Source organism: Arvicola amphibius, chromosome 1 (genome assembly GCF_903992535.2).
Source record: "Arvicola amphibius chromosome 1, mArvAmp1.2, whole genome shotgun sequence".
Lineage (NCBI taxonomy): Eukaryota > Metazoa > Chordata > Mammalia > Rodentia > Cricetidae > Arvicola > Arvicola amphibius.
The window spans coordinates 129,592,608-129,613,505 of NC_052047.1; the positions used below are offsets into that span (position 1 = coordinate 129,592,608).

Genomic DNA, 20,898 nt, shown 5'->3' on the forward strand with positions numbered 1-20,898 from the left:
AGCTACCTTTAGCAAACTCAAGTCTACCTCTTGCTACTAGATTCTGGTCCCCCACTTTTTCTTCAAATCCAACCTCTCGCCGGTTGGTCATGGTGCAAGCCTTTAATCCCATCACTCAGGAGGCAGGGCAGAGGCAGGAGGATCTCTGTGAGTTTGAGGCCAGCCTCATCTACAGAGTGAGTACTAGGACAGCCAGGGTTACACTGAGAAACCCTGTCTCAAAAAAAAAAAAAATCCAAACCAAAAACAAGAACAAAGTAGTCAAACCTCCCAGCTTCCTGCGCTGGTGCCTCAGACCCAGCCTGAACCAATTCCCAAGTGTGATGAAGATGAACTGGTCTTATCACATCTCTAAAAGGAAAGGGTAGGGCGTTTAGCGGTCTGGAACCCAACAAGCACACTGGCATCCCCCTCCCCCCACATCAGTGCTGCCGGAGTAAATAAAAACAACACAGATTGAGGGGCTCACTGGATACACAGCGGTGCTGTTAGTTTCGTATGATCCTTAAGAAGAGGCACTGAAAACAGCCACTTGGAGAGTTCACATGGGGGACCTGAGAGCCACTCTTCAAAGAATGACTGACCAGAGGCTGGTGTTGATTCCTCAGCCGTTAAGGGCACTGGATGCTCTTCCAGAGGACCTGGGGTTCCATTCCCAGCTGCCATGGTGGCTCCCAACTCCAGCTCCAAGGAATATGATGCCCTCATCTGGCATCTCTTGGGCACCAGGCCCAAGAATGGTGCATAGATACACATGCAGGCAAAACACTCAAACACATAAAATAAAAATAAATAAATCTTTTAAATATGTATATACACCTTTTAAGAATGCTTAACGAGAGCCAGATGTGCTGGCACCCGCACCAGCCTCCAACCACTCAGAAAGCTGAGGTGGGAGAATTACTTGTGGCAGTGAGACCACCCTCTCTCTCTCTCTCTCTCTCTCTCTCTCTCTCTCTCTCTCTCTCTCTCTCTCTCTCTCTCTCACACACACACACACACACACACGCACAAAGGTGACCTACTTGGGCACAAAGTAGCTGCGGTTAGGTTTTCTGAAGAACCACCGTGTGGGTAAACTACTAAACATTTTCCAGGCCAGGTTTCCAAGGGAGAATGCGGTGTACAGCCTTGAAGAGATTAGCACCAGCCCACGAGGTGAGCTGCCCTGTGAGGTAGGGAACTCGGCAGTTTGCAGCAAAGGCCTACCACTTGGCAGGAGTGGGTTTTCCGTGATATGGAGACAGAGGCAGAGCCGGGAAGGTTCTGCCCTCTACAAATGAGGTTTTCCTGACTGAATGGAGTCTATACACACAAACTAAGAAGGCAGCCCTACAGAGATTGGGGTAGAAACACACCCACGTTATTTTAGATAGGTTAGCTTGGAGAACTTTAATCAAATGGAATCCTCTCTCCTGATAACTGTTCTAGACGTGCTGTAAGGAGCCAGTGTGAGGGACTACACCGGAGTTCAGAATGTGGAGCAGGGGACCAGGGTTTTAGCTCTGCTCCCGCTCTGTGTGACCTCTGAACCCTTCCATAAAGTGACCTTCCATAGTCTTTGCCAGGCTAAAGGGTACTGCTCCTCTGACCGGGCCCTCCTATAACAGGTCTAGGGCTACCATTGGGGGTGCTGGGGCTGCACTTGTGGACAGCCAGAGACCACCTCTGTCGGAAGCATCGGCCACACTCAAGGCAGGGGAAAGGCTTCTCCCCCGTATGCAGAAGCTGGTGCTGAGCCAGGTGGCTCCACTGGGCAAAGCGTTTGGAGCACAGGTCACAGGCATAGGGCCGCTCGCCTGAGTGCACACGCCGATGACTGGCCAGCAGCGAGGGGTAGGCAAAGCGGCGGCCACAGTCCTCGCAAGCGTGCAGCTTCTCCTCCGTGTGGGTGCTGCGATGGATGGCCAAGGAGCCGCTCCTTCGGAAGGCACGTCCGCAGTCCGGGCAGGGGTAGGGTTTCTCGCCTGTGTGCAAGAGCTGGTGCTGGAGCAGGGTGCTGCGCTGGGAGAAGCGGGCTTCACAGTGCTCACAGGCATAGGGCCGCTCCCCAGAGTGCACACGCCGGTGGCTAACCAGGCGAGAGGAGGAGGAAAAGCGCCGCTCACAGTCGGGGCAGGGGTAAGGCTTCTCTCCGGTGTGGATGCGCTGGTGGATGACCAGGGCAGTGCGCTGGCGGAAGCGACGGCTGCATTCTAGGCAGGTATAGGGCTTCTCTCCAGTGTGCGTCCGCTGGTGGATAGCAAGCAGAGATGGGTAGGCGAAGCGACGCTCACAGCTCGAGCACTGATGGGGTTTCTCGCCCGTGTGCGTGGTCCGGTGATTGGCCAAGGACCGGCTCCGTCGAAAGCAGCGGCCACAGTCAGGGCAGTGGTAGGGCTTCTCGCCTGTATGTATGACCTGGTGCTGAGACAGGTTCTTCCGCTGGGAAAAACGTTTGCCACACTGGTCACAAACGTAAGGGCACTCACCAGAGTGTGCCCGCCGGTGACTGACCAACAGTGATGGATAGGAAAAGCGGCGCCCACAGTCCGGGCAAGGGTAGGGCTTCTTCAGGTTCTGGGCGCATTTGTGGCTCTCCAGGGCGGGGTGGTCAGGGAAGGTACAGCCACAGTCAGGGCAGATGGGGCCCCCAGATGTCTGCCTGGGAATCAGCCGAGGTTTGCTGGGCTTCCGCCCACGCTTCCCCTTTCGGGGTGCTTCCTTCGGTGGGAAAATTTCCTTCTCTTCATTCTTCTGTCTGGTTCTGGTTTCTACCAGGAAACAAAAATTAAGTACCGGGTTCCTATGCTTGCCTATTAATGTTAAGGGTTACAAGAGCGATACACTCAGATCCTGTCAAGTGTTAGTGTCAGAGAGCTAAGAGTGGCGTGCAGATGTGGAAGGCATGAGAGCTCCTCATCCAGCCCATGAATATGTGGGGTGGGCGCTAAGCGGACTTTTAAAACAGTGTTTGGGGGCGTTTGGCTTGATTGGCAGAGAGCTTGCCTCAAATTCATGAAGCCCTGGGTTTGATCCTGCACCACATAAAGTGGCTCATCCTTGGCTACATCACTTTACTAAGATGCACCAGATTTTGTCCTTAAAAACAAACAAAAAGCTTGAATGTTTCCATTAGCCGTGGGGTACCCAGAAACCTTGGTCCCCACCTGCCTTGTAGAAACTGTCAGTTTCTTCCACTGATTGGGGGGTTTGTTTAGACAGGGTCTCATGTACTTACTCTAGGCTGGCCCCCAACTCACTAAGTGGGGGGTGACCTTGAATTTTTTATCCCCCTGCTTCTACACCCCAAGTGCTAACATTACAATCAGGCACCACAGCTTCCTGGTACAGTGCTGGGATCGAACCCTGAGCTGTGTGCAAACGAGGCAAGCACCCACCCAGCGAGCGCACCCACCCAGCGAGCCGCACCCACCCAGCGAGCGCACCCACCCAGCGAGCGCACCCACCCAGAGAGCCGCACTCTCAGCCACCCCCCAGGGCTTTCTGATACAATACAAATGCATACGGTTCCCCCATACCTGACCTACATAAAAGAGCACACAACATGCAGCTTTATGCACACTCTACTGCACTTTCCTTTCTCCCACTTAATGTATATTCTAAGGATCTTTTCCCTAAAGAGGATGGAGACAGCGCTCCTCCAACTGGACATAAGGACCCTTGTAAGCTGCCCCAATGTGGGTTCTGGGATCAGACCTCAGGGCTTCTGGAAAAGCAGCAGCTGCTCTTAACTACTGGGCCTTCTCTCCAGCCCAGAATTTCCATTTTTAAAGCATTCCTGTACTGGTTTTATGTCAACTTGACACAAGCTGGAGTCATTTGGGGAGAGGGAACCTCAATAGAGAAAATGCCTTCACCAGGTTGGCCTGTGGTAATTTTTCTTAGTGAGTGATTGATGTGGGAGTGTCCAGCCCATTTTTGGTGCCATCCCTGAACAGGTGGCCTTGGGGTGTATAAGAAAGCAGCCTTAGCGAACTATGAGAAGCAGGCCAATAAGCAGCCCTTGTCCGTGGCCTCTGCTTCAGTTCTTGCCCCTGGCTGCCGCTGCTGACGTGCCCTGATATGAAAGTGAACGCCGTCAACCCTGTCCTCCCCAGGCTGCTTTTGGTCATGGTGTTTGTCACAGCAGCAGAGACCCTGACTGAGACAGGAACTGGCACCAGGAGTCGGGTACTGCTGTGGCAGACACGGCCATCTGTTTAGAGGAGTGGGTGGGAAAGCTGTTGAGGGCTCGGGGTGCAGTGGGCTGTGCTGAGAGCAGGACACATGACGAAGGCCTGGCTTGTGAAGAGCCAGAGGGAAGTCTGAGACTCCTTAAAGACTCCAAGACCATTTATGTGATTATATATATATATATATATATATATACACACACACACACACACACACACATATATATATATGGAATATATAATTTTGAATTTTTGAGACAGGGTTTGTGTTTATCTCTGGCTGTCCTGGAACTCACTCTGTAGACCAGGCTGGCCCTGAACTCAGAAATTGCCTCTGCCTCCCAATTGCTAGGATTAAAGGCGTGTGCCACCACCACCTGGCTATGTGATATTTTTAATTAAGAACTACTAAATTGAAATCTTTGCTTAGCTAGGACAATTAATGCCGGCCAGGTGGGTCTGAGAAATTAGCATGATTAAAAAATACCAGTACCACCAAGGATCATGAATATTTCCTGAGGGTCAGTACCCAGAGCTGCGGTCCATGATGGGGCCAAGGCTGCATCTCATGTGGGCAGCTGAACTAGGTTACATATAAGTTTCCCAGGTCCTCTTAGTGTGGAAGGCATAAAGGGTCATGGGGAGCAACTGAGGCCTGGAACTGTGGCAGGCAAGTGCTGACCGCTGAGGAACATGGTGACTTCAGCTGAAGTAGGAACCTCGGGATTGAAGGGGTCAGGGAGGGAAACTGGAGCTGGTCAGGGTATGGCACGGTCAACACGTCTAACGGGAGCCCAGGAGAGGATAGTGGGGAAGGTTTAGCCCCAGCATTTGGCAGATCCATTACCACAACTGACCAGCACCCATAGCAGCAGCTGCGGAGTGGAGCTGGCTTAGCAAACAAGCTGCATGTGCTGGGGATGGCAGTCACGGAAGTGCCACTGCCAAGTCCGCTGGGCCCTGAAGACGGTGCGTCTCAGCAGTCTGACGCTGAGTTCATACTGTTGGACCTTCATTTTGGTCTGATTTTATTGTAACTGTGCCCTGGTGATTACTATTTGGAATAAAATACACAACTTCTTGTTGTTGTTACTTTTATGGGAAACTGTAGTTAATTTTAGAGAGATTTTGGATATTCTAGAGAAACTCTTTGAGAGAGAATCTGGACACTGTAAGGAGGCCCAGCCTTTGGAGTGTCTGAATTGAGGCCTTGGGATGAACAGGGTAACAGGATGTGTCTGTGTGTCAAGGTGACAAGGGGCCAGTGTGCTGGGTTGTTTTATGTCAACTTGATACAGCAAGCTAGAGTCATTTAGGAAGAGGGAACTCAATGGAGAAAATGCCCTCACCAGACGGCCTCTGGGCAAACCTGCATTGTCTTAACCAGTGATTGGTGTGGGAGGGTCCACCCCACTGTGGGTGGTGCCATCCCTAGGCAGGTGTTCTTGGATATATAAGAAAGCAGGGGAGAAGCAGGTAAGCAGCCTTCCTCTTCAGTTTCTGCCTTGAAGTTCCTGCCCTGACTTCCTTTGATGATGGTCTATAATATGAAAATGTAAGTTAAATAAACCCCTTCCTCCCCAAGCTGCTTCTGGTCATGTTGTTTATTACAACATAGAAACTCCTGACTTAAGACAACTCCCAGATATGCAGCTGCTGGTCCAGGACTTTGAGAGCCGCAGCTGTAAACAATGTAGAAGACCTTTGAGCCTATTTCATCCAGTAGCGCACAGCCTCGGAGCACATTCAAATCAACGGGCCTTTTCTTTTCTTTTTTAAATTTAAGAGTGAACCAAGGCCTAGAGGGATGGCTCAGTGGTTGAGGCTTCCTACTCTTCAGAAGACCCGAGTTCAGTGCAATGGACGGTAGGTCCCAGATCCTGGGGAGCAGGATCTTTTCCAAAGCTCAGTGATTCATTTATGTCAATGGACTACTATAGGTTTGCCTACAGGACAAGCAACCGGTTACCCCTAATCAGACCAAAATTCTGGGTCGAAAGAGTTTAGAGGGCTGCAGGGTCTCCGCGGGCACTTTTAACTCACTTCTCTGGAATGTTACCCAACTCCGGTACTCCAGCGGATCTAGGGCTGCCGGCTCCCAATCATCGGTATTTCGTTCCAACCAGGAGATGAGAGCTGGTTTGGGACCTGCACATCCTGGGGGAGGAGAACCAGTCAGAGGGCTGGCCTCGGGAAATGATGCTAAAAAAAAGTATACCGAGGCTCTGCCCCCACCCCTAACAAGCTGGTCGCAGGTCAGGACCCTGGGTCCCTGCCCCCACTCTACCCCGCCCTCAAGCTCCATCATCCCTTAGGCCCCGCGTAAGCCGATTGGGCTGGGCCTCACCGAGCGCGCCCAGGAGGCCGTAGGTCTCGCGCATCACATCCCGGTACAGAGTCCGCTGCGCGGGCCGCAGACAGCACCACTCCTCCGAGGAGAAGTACACGGCCACGTCCGCGAACTTCAAGGCTCTTGGCCTCCTGCCCCTTCTCCGAGTAGGTCCGGTCTCTCCGGGTGCCCGCGCGGGGAGCGGAGCCGGAGGCGGCGCCATCGGACCTGCGTCCCCGCCTTGCCCGGGCACCGCGCACCCCGAGACCTGGGAGCCCGGCCGGGAAGGCCCGGAGGAAATCCGAATCTGCCGCCGGAGGGGACAGGCGGCCCAACGCCGACCACACCGTTATTCAGGAAACTCCCGCTGGAACTTGGGTGACAGGCACCGGAAGATGCCTTCGGGGAAGATGGCGGCGCCGCTCCTGCACCGCCGCTGCCTAGAACACAGGCAGATTCCAGCTATCGATTTTATTGACCCGAGCGCCATGCCGGCTTCTTAACCTCCCTGCCCTAAAGTGTAATGGCGCTGCGAGATGGCTTCATGCCTACTTTTCCCCCTTATCTATTGCATTCCTTCATTGGTCGGTAGTTGAAGATCGGACGTTCTGATTGGGTGTTGGCGAAGGCGGCCCGTTTGAATGAAGCCGAGGGATTCTTAAGGGCAAGAAGGTGGATGGAGTGTTCCTAAACAGGTTTTGAGGAGTGTAGAAGTAGGAGGCCTTCCTTGTGTTCTCCAGTGTTTGTTTGCCCTAGCTGGGGAAGAGTTTCTACGTATCTCCCTAGGGAACGTCACTGAACGTCAACATGGATTTGTTGAACCATAAAGTCTCAGCGAGGACGGGAGCAGTGATAACGTTTTTGGCACGTCTGGTAACACTGAATGACTAGCAGGGTAAGTTAACTAATCTTGTACCTTGGGCAGCTCCTAAGTAGTCTATGGACATGAATGACCCACCTTCCAATGCTTTAGGAAGTTTGACTTTTTCTTTGTACAGTGGGATGCATGTTTAGGCTGCTAAAGAACAGATGGCTAGCTGGTCAGTTCACTTGTAAGGTAGCAAGGAAGTCACGTCTCAGCCGTGGCTTTCCTAAATAGTGCAGTTGTGCCATCATGTTCCAGGATAGCATGGACAGCAACACAGGGAGAACCTGTTTTTAAAGGAAGGGTATGTAGCCCAGCGGTAGAGCATTTGCCTAACATGCATGAGGCTCAAAGTTGTGAGTTCGAGGCCAGCTTGGTTTACAAGAGCTAGCTCCAGGACAGGCTCCAAAGCTACAGAGAAACCCTGTCTCTAAAAACCAAAATAATAACAATAATAATAAAGCCGGGCGGTGGTGGTTGCACGCCTTTAATCCCAGCACTCGGGAGGCAGAGGCAGGCGGATCTCTGTGAGTTCGAGGCCAGCCTGGTCTACAAGAGCTAGTTCCAGGACAGGCTCTAAAAAAGCTGCAGAGAAACCCTGTCTCGAAAAAAAAAAAAAAAAAAAAAAAAAAAAAAAAAAACAATAACAATAATAATAATAGCAACAACAACCAGGAACCAGGACTGGGTGAGAAACCAAACCCTGGTATAAATATCAGAACAAAGTATAAGGAAGATTGCCCACTGTAGAGAAGTGTGGAGGAGATCCACACATCAAGAGGCCACAGAGGATGTCTGTGCTTTTGCTGTTTAAAGCCAGCTAAGCACATGGAACACTAGAGTAGATGTTGTCTGAAACTTACTGTCTGGAGACCTGTGAGGATAATTATCACTGTACCACAATGCAAAGTCCTGGATTTGATTAACTGTACTGCCCACTCCCCAAACAAAACAACAAAAATCGTAAGACAGCTGGGTGTGCGTACACCTTTAATTCCCAGCACTTGGGAGGCAGAGGCTGGCAGAGTTTGAGGACATCCTGGTCTACATAGTGAGTCCCAGGCCAGCAAGAGCAATCTCAAAAAGCAAATGAACAAAAACCAAACAAACCAACCCACAAGTTTTAATCAGCTTGCTCGAAATCTATTACTAGGCGTAGGAATGAAATCTGAACCTATAATGTCTTCCATTTGGCACTAACAACTCTACATTGGGCAAAAGCCTTATGACTAATTTCTCCAGAGCTGAAGCGATGTCTCCGTGGTTAAGAACACTTGCTCTTGAAGACGACCCAAGTTCTGTTTCTAGCACCCACATGGTGGCTAACAAATGAACAATCTGTAACTCCCAAGAAATCTGACACTGCCCTCTGCCAGCAACAGGCACATCTGTGGTCACAGGCGAAGCAGCCATATTCATAAAATAAATAATTTTAAAAGGTTCATGCTCAGTGAAGGTCAATGCCTAGAAATGCAACATTAAATGTTAGCACACTCTCATTTTACAGACTGCCTGGACCCTGACCTTTGCCTGGAGGGGTCACCTCACAATAAGCCCAGATTAGATAGACATGCAATATTAGTCCTAGGACAAGTAGAAAAACTACGTATTAATGTAGACAATAATTGCCTTTTCTTTTCCAGACAGGGCCTCATGCTGTCCAGGCTAGCCTCACATTCACTAGGTAGCTGAGTGTTGGGGGAGGCTGCTTCTTCATTCGAGGCTTCTTCTTCATTCCTGGCTGCTCACACCACAAAGTAATCACACAGAAACTATATTATTTCTAATACTGTTTGGCCAATAGCTTAAGCTATTTTTGGCTAACTCTTATATTTTAAATTAACCCATTTTTATTAATCTATGTATTGCCACATGGCTGTGGCTTACCAGGTAAAGTTCCATCTGGTGTCTGTCTCTGGCGGAGCTATAGAGACTTTCTCTGACTCTGCATACTCTCTCTCTCTCTCTCTCTCTCTCTTTCTCTCTCTCTCTCTCTCTCTCTCTATATATATATATATATATACATATATATATAATCTTAGCCTGGCTATATTTGGTTAAGTCATTGGCCCAAAGCAGCTTCTTTAATAACCAATGAAAGCAACACATATACAGAAGAACCAGCTGAAGACAACCAAGAACTTCTAATCCTCCTACCTCTTAACTCCTGAGTGATAGAATTAAAAGTTGCATAGCACATTCAGCTTTATTTGGTGCTGGGGATGGCTTAGGTATATTAATTAGGGTTTCTATTGGTATCATAGATAAAACCCCATGACCAAAAAGCAAGTTAGTGAGGAAAGGGTTTATTTGGCTTACACTTCAGGGAAGAACTCAAGGAGGGCTAGAACCTGGAGGCAGGAGCGATGCAGAGGCCATGGAAGGGTGCTACTTCCTGGCTGTCCTAGAACTCACTTTGTAGACCAGGCTGGCCTAGAACTCAGAGATCTCCCTGCATGTATCATCTCAGTTGAACCACGCTCTTAACAGATTCACCCAGTCCAGTTTCAGACTATCCTTTCCTGGACTAAGCTGACACAGCTTCGCTAAGCACAAACCCTATCACTGAACTGCTTGGCCAGCACGCACCGATTCATTTCTGATTACTACTATACCCACTCTCTGAAAGGGGACTTTCTAGTTCCTGCAAATCTTGTCACTTTGTGCACCATACTTTATTCTCCTGCCCCTGCTTAATCTATTTCCACCGCCATTGCCTATAATTTGGCACTCATTATAACTGCTGGGAAAGTTCTTCATTACCAGCTCATACACAGAGATGCGTTGTAGAACTTTCACTATGTAAAGGTGTGTTGCATTTGTTCAACTAGGCAAAGATGTGTTACATTTGTTTATGTAAAGATGTGTTGCTGTTTCACCTTGCCTGCCTAAGGCACCTGATTGGTCTAATAGAAAGCTGAAAAGCCAGTAGCTAGGCAGTAGAGGGATAGGTGGGGCTGGTGGACAGAGAGAATAAGTAGAAGAAGAGAAGAAAAGAGAGGAGAGAGACAAGAGAAAATGAGGAAGAAAGAAAGGGAGACATGGGAGCCGGCCAGCCAGGCAGTCACTAGCCAGTCAGACATGGAGTAGGACACACAGAATGAAAGAAAGGTAAAAAGGCCCAAGGCAAAACGTAGATGAAGAGAAACAGGTTAAATTAAGTTATAAGAGCTAGTGGGGCAAGCATAAGCTAAGGTCAAACATTCATAACTAATATTAAGTCTTTGTGTCTTTATTTGGGAGCTGGATGTTGGGTGCCAATTGTAGGTGGGTTTTTTTTGTCCTGCCTGCCAGCTCTCGAATAATCAACACAGAGACTTCATGTTAATTATGAAAGCTTAGCCAATAGCTTAGGCTTGTTTCTAACTAGCTTATAGCTTAAATTAACCAATATCTTTTCATCTATGTTCTTTTACATGATTCAGTTACCTTTCTTTACTTTGTAATGCCATGCTGCTTGCTTTGTGTCCTGGCATCTCTGCTCTCCTTCCCAGTGTTCTTCGTCTGCATTTGCCTCGGGCTTTCTAACTTCATTTCATTACGTCCAGCTCCGTGCATGTCTGTCTGGTGACGGCTTGGCTTACTGGCCCCAGCATTTCCCTACCGTTCTCCCTCGTTCTCTCTTCTCTTATTCATTACTCTCCTCTTATTCATTCTTTCTGCACACCAACACCACCTATCCCTCTACTGCCTAGCTATTGGCTGTTAATTTTTTTTATTAGACCAATCAAGTGCCTTAGGCAGGCAAAACAATACATCTTTACATCGTTAAACAAATATAACCCATCTTTACATAGTTATATTCCACCGTACTTTCTAGAACGAAATAGCACCACTGGCTTTGGATCAAGCATTCAACACTGAGCCCATAGGGGACAGTTCACACTCAAACCGTACCTGTGGCTGGGCAGGAGGGAGATGAGGAGAAGATGAGTTCTGTGTAGGGTGTATCTCATCCTGTTTACCACCTGTGTGCACACATATCTGTGAATGGCTGTGGGAGCCTCTGTGACAGATGTTCTGCCCGTGGTTAATTCACCAGTAGAGCATCTCTCTGTGTATGAAGTAATGAAGGCAGTTTCCTAGCTGGCATAGTGAGTGGTGAGTGGCAGATTATAGGTAATGGTGGCAATGACCATGAAAGTGCTTGACAGTGGTTGGCCAGAAGAGAGAGGTAGGCACAGTGGCGCCCACAGTCTGCACACATCCGCATCTGTGCACGGACAGGCTCAGGTGGAAGGTACAGCCAAAGTTGGCACAAGGTGTAGTCTGTCTCCAGGACAGAGTAAGCTCTCTGAGAGAAGTAGGGGCAAGGGCTGGGGGTGTGGTTTAGTGGTACAGTGCTTGCCTAGCATGCATGGGACCCAGGATTCCGTTGATAGTGCTGTTAAAAAATACAAAACTGAAGTAAAAATGTAGTATTATAAGCTGGGGTCTCAGCGAGGGCAAAGAGGGCATCTTCTAGCTGGTGTGTTGGTGCACATCTTTAACCCCAGCACGTGGCAGGCAGAGGCAGGCCGATCACTGAGTTCAAGGCCAGCCTGGTCTACAGAGTAAGTTCCAGGACAGCCAGGGAGGGCCACATAGAAACCCTGTCTCAGAAACAAACACACACACACACACACACAAAACCACATCTTCTGAGCTTGGGTACATCACTGCCTGGTAGCCAAGAATCTCTGAAGCAATGTCAGCTGCAGGTCCTTATGGCTTCAAGTCACTGCACTGGGTCTTGCTATACGTTCATGTGAGTACTCACTTAAACAGGCTGTGTCAAGGGTAAAGTTTCCTCCTCCTCTCAAACAAGGTTCCACTGTGTAGCCCAGGCTGGCCGTGAATGCATGGTGACTCCCTGTTCCATGCACTGCCACATCTGGCTTCATCAAGACTCTTGATGCTTGATCCTCCTTTCCTCTGTTTTCATTTCTTACTCTGGCTTTTTGTAAGACAAGAGAGTTTGGGTCTCTTTAAGTTTGAGGCCAGTCTGGTCTTAATGGTGAGTCCCAGAATAGTCAGGACTTTTATTAAGCGAGACTGTCTTAAAAATAGAAAAAAAGACAAGACAAGAAAATTGTCTTTGTGGGTACAGTTTGGGCTGAGACCAGCACGAGAGATTGTTCACACAGGGCGCTTATGTGGAAATAAGAGAAACCCCATCTGGTGAAGCAGAAGCAGCAATTTTCTATTTAAGAAGAAAAAAAAAGGCTGCAGCATGATAGAAAGACAGGGAAATTCTAGTAGCACAGGAAGGAAACTGAGTCTTCACTCCTGAGTGAGTGGTGCTCTCACTGAGATGCGAGTCCAGCACAGTTACCATCTGCTGTGAAAGCCGCCAGCAGCAGAGAGACAGTGTCTCTTTTACATATAGATGTTTCAGCCAGGTGTGGTTGCGCACATCTTTGACCCCAGCACTCGGAAGGCAGAGGCAGGATGGATCTCTGAGTTCAAGTCCAGACTGGTCTTTTTTTTTTTTTTTTTTTTTTTTTGCATATGGGTGTCTGTGCACCACCCAAATTCCTGCAGTGCTTTTGGGAGGCCAGATGAGGGTGTCATATCCCCTGAGACTGGAGTTACATCTATGAGCTGCTGTGTGGGTGTTGGGACGAACCCAGGTCCCCTCAAAGAACAACCAGCACTCTTAACTGCTGAGCCGTCTCTCTGGATCCCATCCCTGTCCCCACACACCTTAACCCGAGTTTTTACCCTGTCAGATGGTGATCTTATCCAGGGTACTGGGAATCAGCCTATGACCTCATACCCAAACAGACTAGTGGGAAAAGGCTTCTCAGCAACCTCTTCAAGTAACTTGAGTGCCACCAAAATGGTTTAAGTGGCCACTCATGACCTTCCTATAAGAAGTCCGTGCCCCTACTTTCAAGGGTGCCTTATAATTTTCCTGGGTACCTTCGATTTTATGTAAACTCCAACTCTGCTTCATACTGGCTCACACTGAGATTCTTTTTTAAGTTGATTTTGTTTGGTTTTGTTTTTTAATTATTTCTTCGGGCATAGAGGAACTGTTCTGGCCTGCCCCCTTGTGGGATCCAGGGATCAAACTTAGGTCAACAGACCTGTAAGTGCGTGCCTCTGCCCTCTGAAATTCCACTTCTGAGAGCACATCAAAAGAACTTACTGAGCAAGGCAGCACATGCCTGTAATCATGGCATTTCTGGAGGTTGAGACAGAAGAATCCTGAGTTCAAGGCCACCTTGGGATAAACAGCGAGAGCCTGTGGGGGAGGGCAGGGGAGGAAGCTGGAAGGAGACCCTCAAAGGGACATTTGTAAGCCTGTGTCCTTTGCAGCAGTCTATGAAATAGCCAGAGATGGTGGCAGCCCAGGGCCCATCAATAGCTGAATGTATAAACAAAATAAAAACGTACAGTGGAATATCCAGCTTAAAATAGAAGGTGATTGCTGACACATACTGAACATGGATGAAGACTGGTATGAGATGAACGAAGCTAGTCACACAATGGTAAGTGCTGTGGTACTCTACTTACAGGAGGCATCTACAGTAGTTTTTGTTGTTTTGAGACAGGGTTTCTCTGTGCAGTGCTGGCTGACCTGGAACTCACGCTGTAGACCAGGCTGGCCTCAAACTCAGAGATCTACCTGCTTCTGCCTCTGGAGTGCTGGGATTAAAGGTGTGCGCCATCACCTCCCAGGCTAGGAAATGAAATTGTTTTAGTAGATAAATATTTCAGTTGTGGGGAGTGGATACCTATCAATGACAGAACACCTGACTACTGAACTATAAAATAATTAAGATGGTAAATTGTATATCGTGTATGATAATAAAGATGCTTTTTGAGCCTCTCTTCCTAGCTCACCATCCCACTTCCACCCTTTGTAATACTTTTTTCTTTCTTTTTTAATGTATTTATACAGTGTGTGTATTTGATGTTTGGGGAACTGTGCATGTCTGGAAGCGAGAGGACGATTGTGGAGTTGGCTCTCTCCTTCCACCTTCGTGTGGGTTCTGGGGATCACATTCATGTCACCAGGCTTGCTCAGCAAGTCCTTGATCCTCTGAGCCATATTATAGCCAGCCCGTTTTCCTTTCTGAATAAACTGTATTACTAAAAATAAATAAAACCAGGGTCTTGTTGGAGGATGTGTGTCACTGGAAGTGGGCTTTGAGGTTTCAGAAGCCCCATCAGACTCAGTGTGTCCCATGCGTGTGAATCATGTGAACACCGAGCTGCTCTAGGACTTTGCCTGCCTGCAGCCACACTCCCTGCCATAATTGTGGACTAACGGTAAGCAAGCCCCCAATTTGTAGGACGCATGGAGTTTGTTGAGCTCACTGATACGCACTAGAGGAACGTGGAATGTTAAACATACAAGGTCGTTCATTCAAAGTAAGAGATACATAACCTGCCCAGAAGGCTGGGAGCAATGTGGTAATAGCCTGGTGACCTTTGCACTGTCTGTGTGGCAGGAATCCACACCAGATCCCCAGACCCTTATCATAAGCTTGTTTTTCTCAGCCAATCTATAGATCCCATCTTTATGGAAGGTGTCATGTGTACTTTACAAAGAGTTTCTGTGTAGACACATCTGATCTTTATTTAACTTACTTGGTTCCACAAAAAGATTTCTGTGTGCTCTGTTGTGCACACAGGATTAAGTTAATTGTCACAGGAATTGTTACACTAAATTATACTGTGCTTAAATATGCCTAAACTGTTCAGGGTCAAACTCGCCAAGTCTGACCAACACCAGCTACTTGGCCGTGTTAAGCCAAGCTTGCCTCCGTGGATCATCACTGTCTGTCTTGGTTGCAGAGACCCCTGCATCAATGAAACGCTTGTCTTGTTCATGGCGTCTTTTCACAGCCCCAGAACAGTAGCTGTCTATTGCTGTGGTGAGCATCGTGACCAAAGCAACTTTGGGAGGAGAGGGTTTTTTCAGTTTATGCTCATACATCATAGTTAATCATCAAAGGTCGAGACAGGAATTCGAACAGAGCAGGAATCTGGAAGTAAGAGCTGATGCAGAGGCCATGGAGGGATGATGCTTGCTGGCTTGTTCCCCGTGGCTTGCTCAGCCTGCTTTCTATAGAACCCAGGACCACCAGCCCAGGATGGCATCACCCACAATGGGCTGGGCCCTTCCCCATCAATCACTAATTAAGAAAATATCCTACAGGTTTGCCTACAGAATAATCTTATGGAGACATTTTCTCAGTTGAGGCTCCTTTCTGATGACTCCAGCTTGTGTCAAATTGATATAAAACTAGCTGGTCAGGTAACTGACATTTCTTTTGTTTTTGTTTTTTTGTTTGTTTGTTTTTTCGAGACAGGGTTTCCCTGTAGTTTCTAGAGCCTGTCCTGGAACTAGCTCTTGTAGACCAGGCTGGCGTCGAACTCAGAGATCCGCCTGCCTCTGCCTCCCGAGTGCTGGGATTAAAGGCATGCGCCATCACCACCCAGCTCCATAAAATTATTTTTGTTGCTACTTTATAACTGTGATTTTGCTACTGTAATGAATTGTAATTAAATATCTGGTATGCAGGACATCTGATACGCAACCCTCATAAAAGAGTCAGTCAACCCCCAGAAGGTTACGACCCACAGGTTGAGAGTATAAATTGTTTACCCAAATGATTGTGTGGCTGATTGGGAACAGTGTCCAACTCCCTTTTTTGGCCTGTGAAGGCACCAGACATGATATACATAGTGCACAGACATAAATACAGGCATAAAGAAAAAATTTCAAAATAAATGCAAGCTGGGCATGGTGGCTCAGGTTTATAATTCCAGGATTTAGGAGGCTGAGCAGGAGGATTGCCATGAGTTCAAGGATAGCCTGGGCTACAGTATAAGATGCTGTCTCAAAAGTAAACAAGTTAAGTCAGGCTTTGTTAGTGGATTTTTCTGAGCCTCCTGCCAGCTCTCAAATCACAACCTGGAGACTTCTTATTAATTATGAAAGTTTGGCCAGTAGCTTAGGCTGGTTTCTAATTAGCTCTTATAACTTTACCCATTTTTATTTATTTACTTAATGTCTTATGGCTTTATTACCTTTATCCTGCACTGCCCATGCTACTTCTTCTCAGTCCTAGCATCTCATCTCGACTCCACCCTTCTTCCCAGAGTTCTCTCTGCCTCTAGCCATTTGGGCGTTCAGCTGTTTATTAAACCAATCCAAGTGATACATATTTGTTGTTGTTTTGTTTTTACTCTTTTGGAGACCTGCCATTCAGCTCCCATTTAAATACACAGAGACTTATTCTTTTTTCGTTTTTTTTTTTTTGTTTGTTTGTTTTTTGTTGTTGTTGTTGTTTTTTGAGACAGGGTTTCTCTGTGTTGCTTTGGAGCCTGTCCTGGAACTCGCTCTGTAGACCAGGCTGGTCTTGAACTCACAGAGATCTGCCTGCATCTGCCTCCCTAGTGCTGAGATTAAAGGTGTGCTCCACCACTGCCGGGGGGAACTAGCTCTTGAGACTTATTCTTATTTATGAATATCTAGCCTTAGTTAGCTTGGCTTGTTTCTAGCCAGCTTTTGTAACTTAACTTATTCCCTTTCTCATCTACGTTTTGCCTCTGGGCTTTTTACCTTTCTTAATTCTATATATCTTCCTTTCCTTCTTACTCCATGGCTGGTGTCTGGCCCCTAGTGGCCTCCTATCCTCCTTCTCTCTCCCTCTCTTCTCATCCCTCTACTTCTGAGCCTAGACTTCCCCTCCTGTTTATTATTTATTCTCTCTGCCTGGCAGCCCCACCTATCCCTCTCTCCTGCCTAGCTATTGGCCATTCAGCTCTTTATTAGACAGGTGTTTAGACAGGCAAAGTAACACAGCTTCAGAGTTAAACAAATGCAACATAAAAGAATGCAATATATCTTTGGATCATTAAACAAATGTTCCACAGCATAAACAAGTGTAATACATCTTAACTAATATTCCACAACACATATTCAGTGTACAAAAAGATCCTACAACAAGGCTTGATGGTGCAGGCCTAATCCCAGTACTCAGGAGGCAGAGGCAGGATGATCACTGTGAGTTCAAGGCCAGCCTGGCTACAGAGTATGGTGTTATTTTGTTTGTGTTCTAACAGATAAAGCTTGCCTGAAGATCAGAGGGTGGAGCTAGCCACTAGTTAACCATAGAGGTTTGGAGGTCTGTACAGACAGACAAGAAATGATATGGCTGAGTAGAGAGAGGAATATAAGGTGGGAGGAAACAAGAGCTCAGCCCTTTTTTGGCTGAGGAGTTAGCAAGGTAAGAGTTGGCTGTGGCTTGCTCCTTTGTCTCTCTGACCTTTCAGCATTTATGCAGATATCTTGCTCTGGGTTTTTATTATTAAGACCAATTAGAACTCATGCAACAACAGACTGAGTTCCAGGACAGCCAGGGCTACACAGAGAAAGCCTGTCTCCAAGAAAACCTAAAAAGAAAAAGCAAACAAACAAACTGCTAAGGTGTTATTCATAATAGTCAGAAAGTGGAAACAAACTAGACATCCCTCAACCAAAAAATGGCTAAAGAAAATGTGGTATATTTACACAATTTACTCAGCTGCTAAAAAAAGACATCATGAAATTTGCAGGTAAATGGATGGAACTAGAAAAAAAGTGTCCTTGAGTGAGGTAACCCAGACCCAGAAAGACAGACACGGTATTTACTCACTCATAAGTGGATATTAGCCGTAAAGTAAAGAAAACCATGCTACCATCCACAAATCCAGAGAGGCAAGTAATAAGGAGGGCTCAAGGAGAGGGGAGACATGCATGGATCTCCCTGGAAAGGGGAAATAGAATGGATTTCAAGTGTGGGTTGGGGGTGGGTGGGAATGGGAACAGGAGGGATCAGGTGCAGGGGAAGGATGAAGGGAGAGAGCATTGGGAGAGTGGAACTGGGAGACATTAGGGTCAAGGTAGAAACCTAGTGCAGTGGAAATCCCTGGAATCTATGAAAGTGACTAGCGAACACTCCTAATAATGGGGGATATTGAGCCAGAACTGGCCATCTTCTTTAACCAGGCAAGGCCCCCAGTGGAGGGAGTGGGACACAAAATCTTCGACTTACAATTTGTCCTGCCTGCAAGATGTGCTGGAACTGGTGGGAATGGCTAACACTATAACTTGATATAAGGGTATGCGCCTAGTTTTATTGTAACTTGTTATGCCATGCTTGCTTGATATCCCTGGGAGATCTGATTTTTTTCTGAAGGGAAATGGAGGAGTAGTGGATGTGGAAGAAAGGGAAGGTGTGTTTGCAGGGGGGAACTGGAAGAGAAGAGGGAAGGGCAGCTGAGGTTAGGATGTAACATATAAGAGAAGAAAAATTAATTACCTTGAAACCTATTAATTAAAATTAATAAATAATTAGGTGGTTCTTATTTTTGACAAAAATTCAATGTTCAATTTTACCAGTAAAGACTTGGGAGACAAATGCTGGGTGGAAACCTGCTAGCCCAGAGGCAGAGAAGGCACCCAGCTGACCTTCCTCCAACTCACTGTCTCTCCCTTCCACTTCCTGTGTATATCTCTCTGTCCTGACTCCCTCTTACTCTCTATGGTTTTTTCTTGTTCACTTCCTGTCAACTTCATTTAATCCTATTTGCAATAAGCAGAAAGCTCTTGGGTTATGGTGTGCACTAGGGCTGAGCCACACCACAACTAGAAACAGGCTTTCCCAGGTTTAGTGCAATCTCAGTGTGATAAACTACCCTGCAGCAAATAGTGCCTTTAAAAAAGAATTAATACTGCCAAGGCTGGGACTGGGGCTCTAGCTCAGCAGTTAAGAGCCCTTTCCTGCTGCGCAGAGGACCTGGCTTTACTTCCCAGCACCCATAGTGCTTCACAACCATCTTTAGATCCAGTTCTAGGGTGTGAAGCCTTCTTCAGGCCTCTGGACACTAGGCTTGCAAATAGCATACTCACATAATGGAGACAAAACATCCACACACATGAAATAGAAACAAACATTTAAAAATATTACTAAAGGCCAGGCGGTGGTGGCACACGCCTTTAATCCCAGCACTCGGGAGGCAGAGGCAGGCGGATCTCTGAGTACGAGGCCAGCCTGGTCTACAAGAGCTAGTTCCAGGACAGGCTCTAGAAACTACAGGGAAACCCTGTCTCGAAAAAACAAAATTACTAAAGGAAGAAGTTAAATACAAAAGACAATCTTATGGTTGCATTTGTGTGGCCAGTGGCAGCGCGTGCCGGTGGAACTTGCTGAAGGAGCGTCATCTCCAGTGTCCTGGCTGTCCTCACTCGCTGCCCTCTGAAACAGCATTCCTCTCCACTGGGAAGGAACGTTCTCCTCTGCTGACTGACAGTTTCTAGCCTGAGTGCCTTTTATTTTCCTGTTCTACTTCAGATTCAGCTTTAGGTGACTCCTCTCTCTGCAGCGGCTTCAGAGCATCTGATACTAAGTTACCTACAGACCACATTTTTAACAGTATGGGCTCTCCCTTCTGATGAGCTTTCCTCAAAGCTCTCATCACCTGCTTCCATACCTTCAGTTTCAATTGAACGTGAGGAGCTGCCTGAAGCCAGTTGGCAGTGCCGTGTAATTAACACCGAGAGCTCTGTAGCTGTTTTCCTTGGCTTCCACGCCATCTCCTTTTAACAGGTGTTGTAATAACTGCACAGACCCTGGCTCCTGGGATGGGGAGTTCCCACGACCCTGCCAATCCTGCAGTCCCCTTCCACTGAGGGCACTTGTCCTACCAGTTCTCAAAGTGGCAGGCTTCTGTCCTTCAGCAGATCCTTTGTCCTATTTCAAGCCACGCATTGGGCGCCATAATGTCACGTGTGTTGTGGCACTGGTGTGGGTTCACGCGAGGCCATCAAAAGAAGGCTCAGAGACACTTTAAGAATGAACTTAGTCTTTTGTGGTTGCAGGGGGTCCAGCCTCAATGGATTGAAGCATTTCCCTTTGCCCAGGGCATTTTTATTTTTCTCATATTTCCAATTAAGCCAGTTGATTTCCATATGACCAAAACAGCCTGGATGAAGCTTCCAAAATTACAATGCCAAGTGCAAATTCTTGGTTCATCAGAGAACACAAGTTTTCTAGACTTCTTGAACCATTTATCTTATGGCTCTGGGGACTAAGAATTATTTCATTGTACATTTGGGTGGGTGGATTATATGGTATGTGAGTACTTCAAGAAAAGTATTAGCTAGCCAGACTTAGTGGTGCTTATCTGTAATCCCTGCACTTGGAAAGCTAAGGGTTGCTGTGAATTTTCAGGCGTCCAGGGCCCTGTGATGGCTGTTCTTGGTCGTCAGCTTGACTACATCTGGAATTAACTAAACACTTGTAAAGGGTACTTTTTAATTGAGTCTTTTAAGTGGGAAGACCCACCCCTTGGGGGTGGGGAGAGTTGAGACAGGGTCTCTGTGTAGCCCTGGCTGTCCTGGAACTCTGTAGACCAGGCTGGCCTCAAACAGAGATCTGCCTGCTTCTCCTTCAGAGTGCTGGGATTAAAGGTGTGGCTCACCACTGTCTGGCAATAAACATACTTTTTAAAAGTATTTTTCTTTCTTTTTTTTTAAAGAACAATTA

The 20,898-nt window shown here is 47.4% G+C and overlaps 1 protein-coding gene across 1 annotated transcript; it reads right to left on the minus strand.

Annotated features, from left to right (window-relative positions):
- Window positions 1–239: 239 nt before the first annotated feature.
- Window positions 240–7,017, minus strand: LOC119812311 (zinc finger protein 689). Its single transcript, XM_038326892.1, has 3 exons — window positions 6,523–7,017; window positions 6,219–6,332; window positions 240–2,753 (listed from the first exon to the last, which is right to left on the minus strand). Exons 1-3 carry the CDS (start codon window positions 6,725–6,727, stop codon window positions 1,570–1,572), a joined length of 1,503 nt encoding a protein of 500 aa, XP_038182820.1. The 5' UTR covers window positions 6,728–7,017; the 3' UTR covers window positions 240–1,569.
- Window positions 7,018–20,898: the final 13,881 nt, after the last annotated feature.

What these genes read in the sequence shown, in the direction of transcription:
- LOC119812311 (XM_038326892.1), bottom strand. Translation starts at nt 6,727, where the DNA reads ATGGCGCCGCCTCCGGCTCCGCTCCCCGCGCGGGCACCCGGAGAGACC. An exon ending in CGGCCTCCTGGGCGCGCTCG is followed by an intron (nt 6,333 to 6,522) that starts GTGAGGCCCAGC and finishes CTCCTCCCCCAG; the next exon opens with GATGTGCAGGTCCCAAACCA. An exon ending in TTGGGTAACATTCCAGAGAA is followed by an intron (nt 2,754 to 6,218) that starts GTGAGTTAAAAG and finishes GTTTCCTGGTAG; the next exon opens with AAACCAGAACCAGACAGAAG.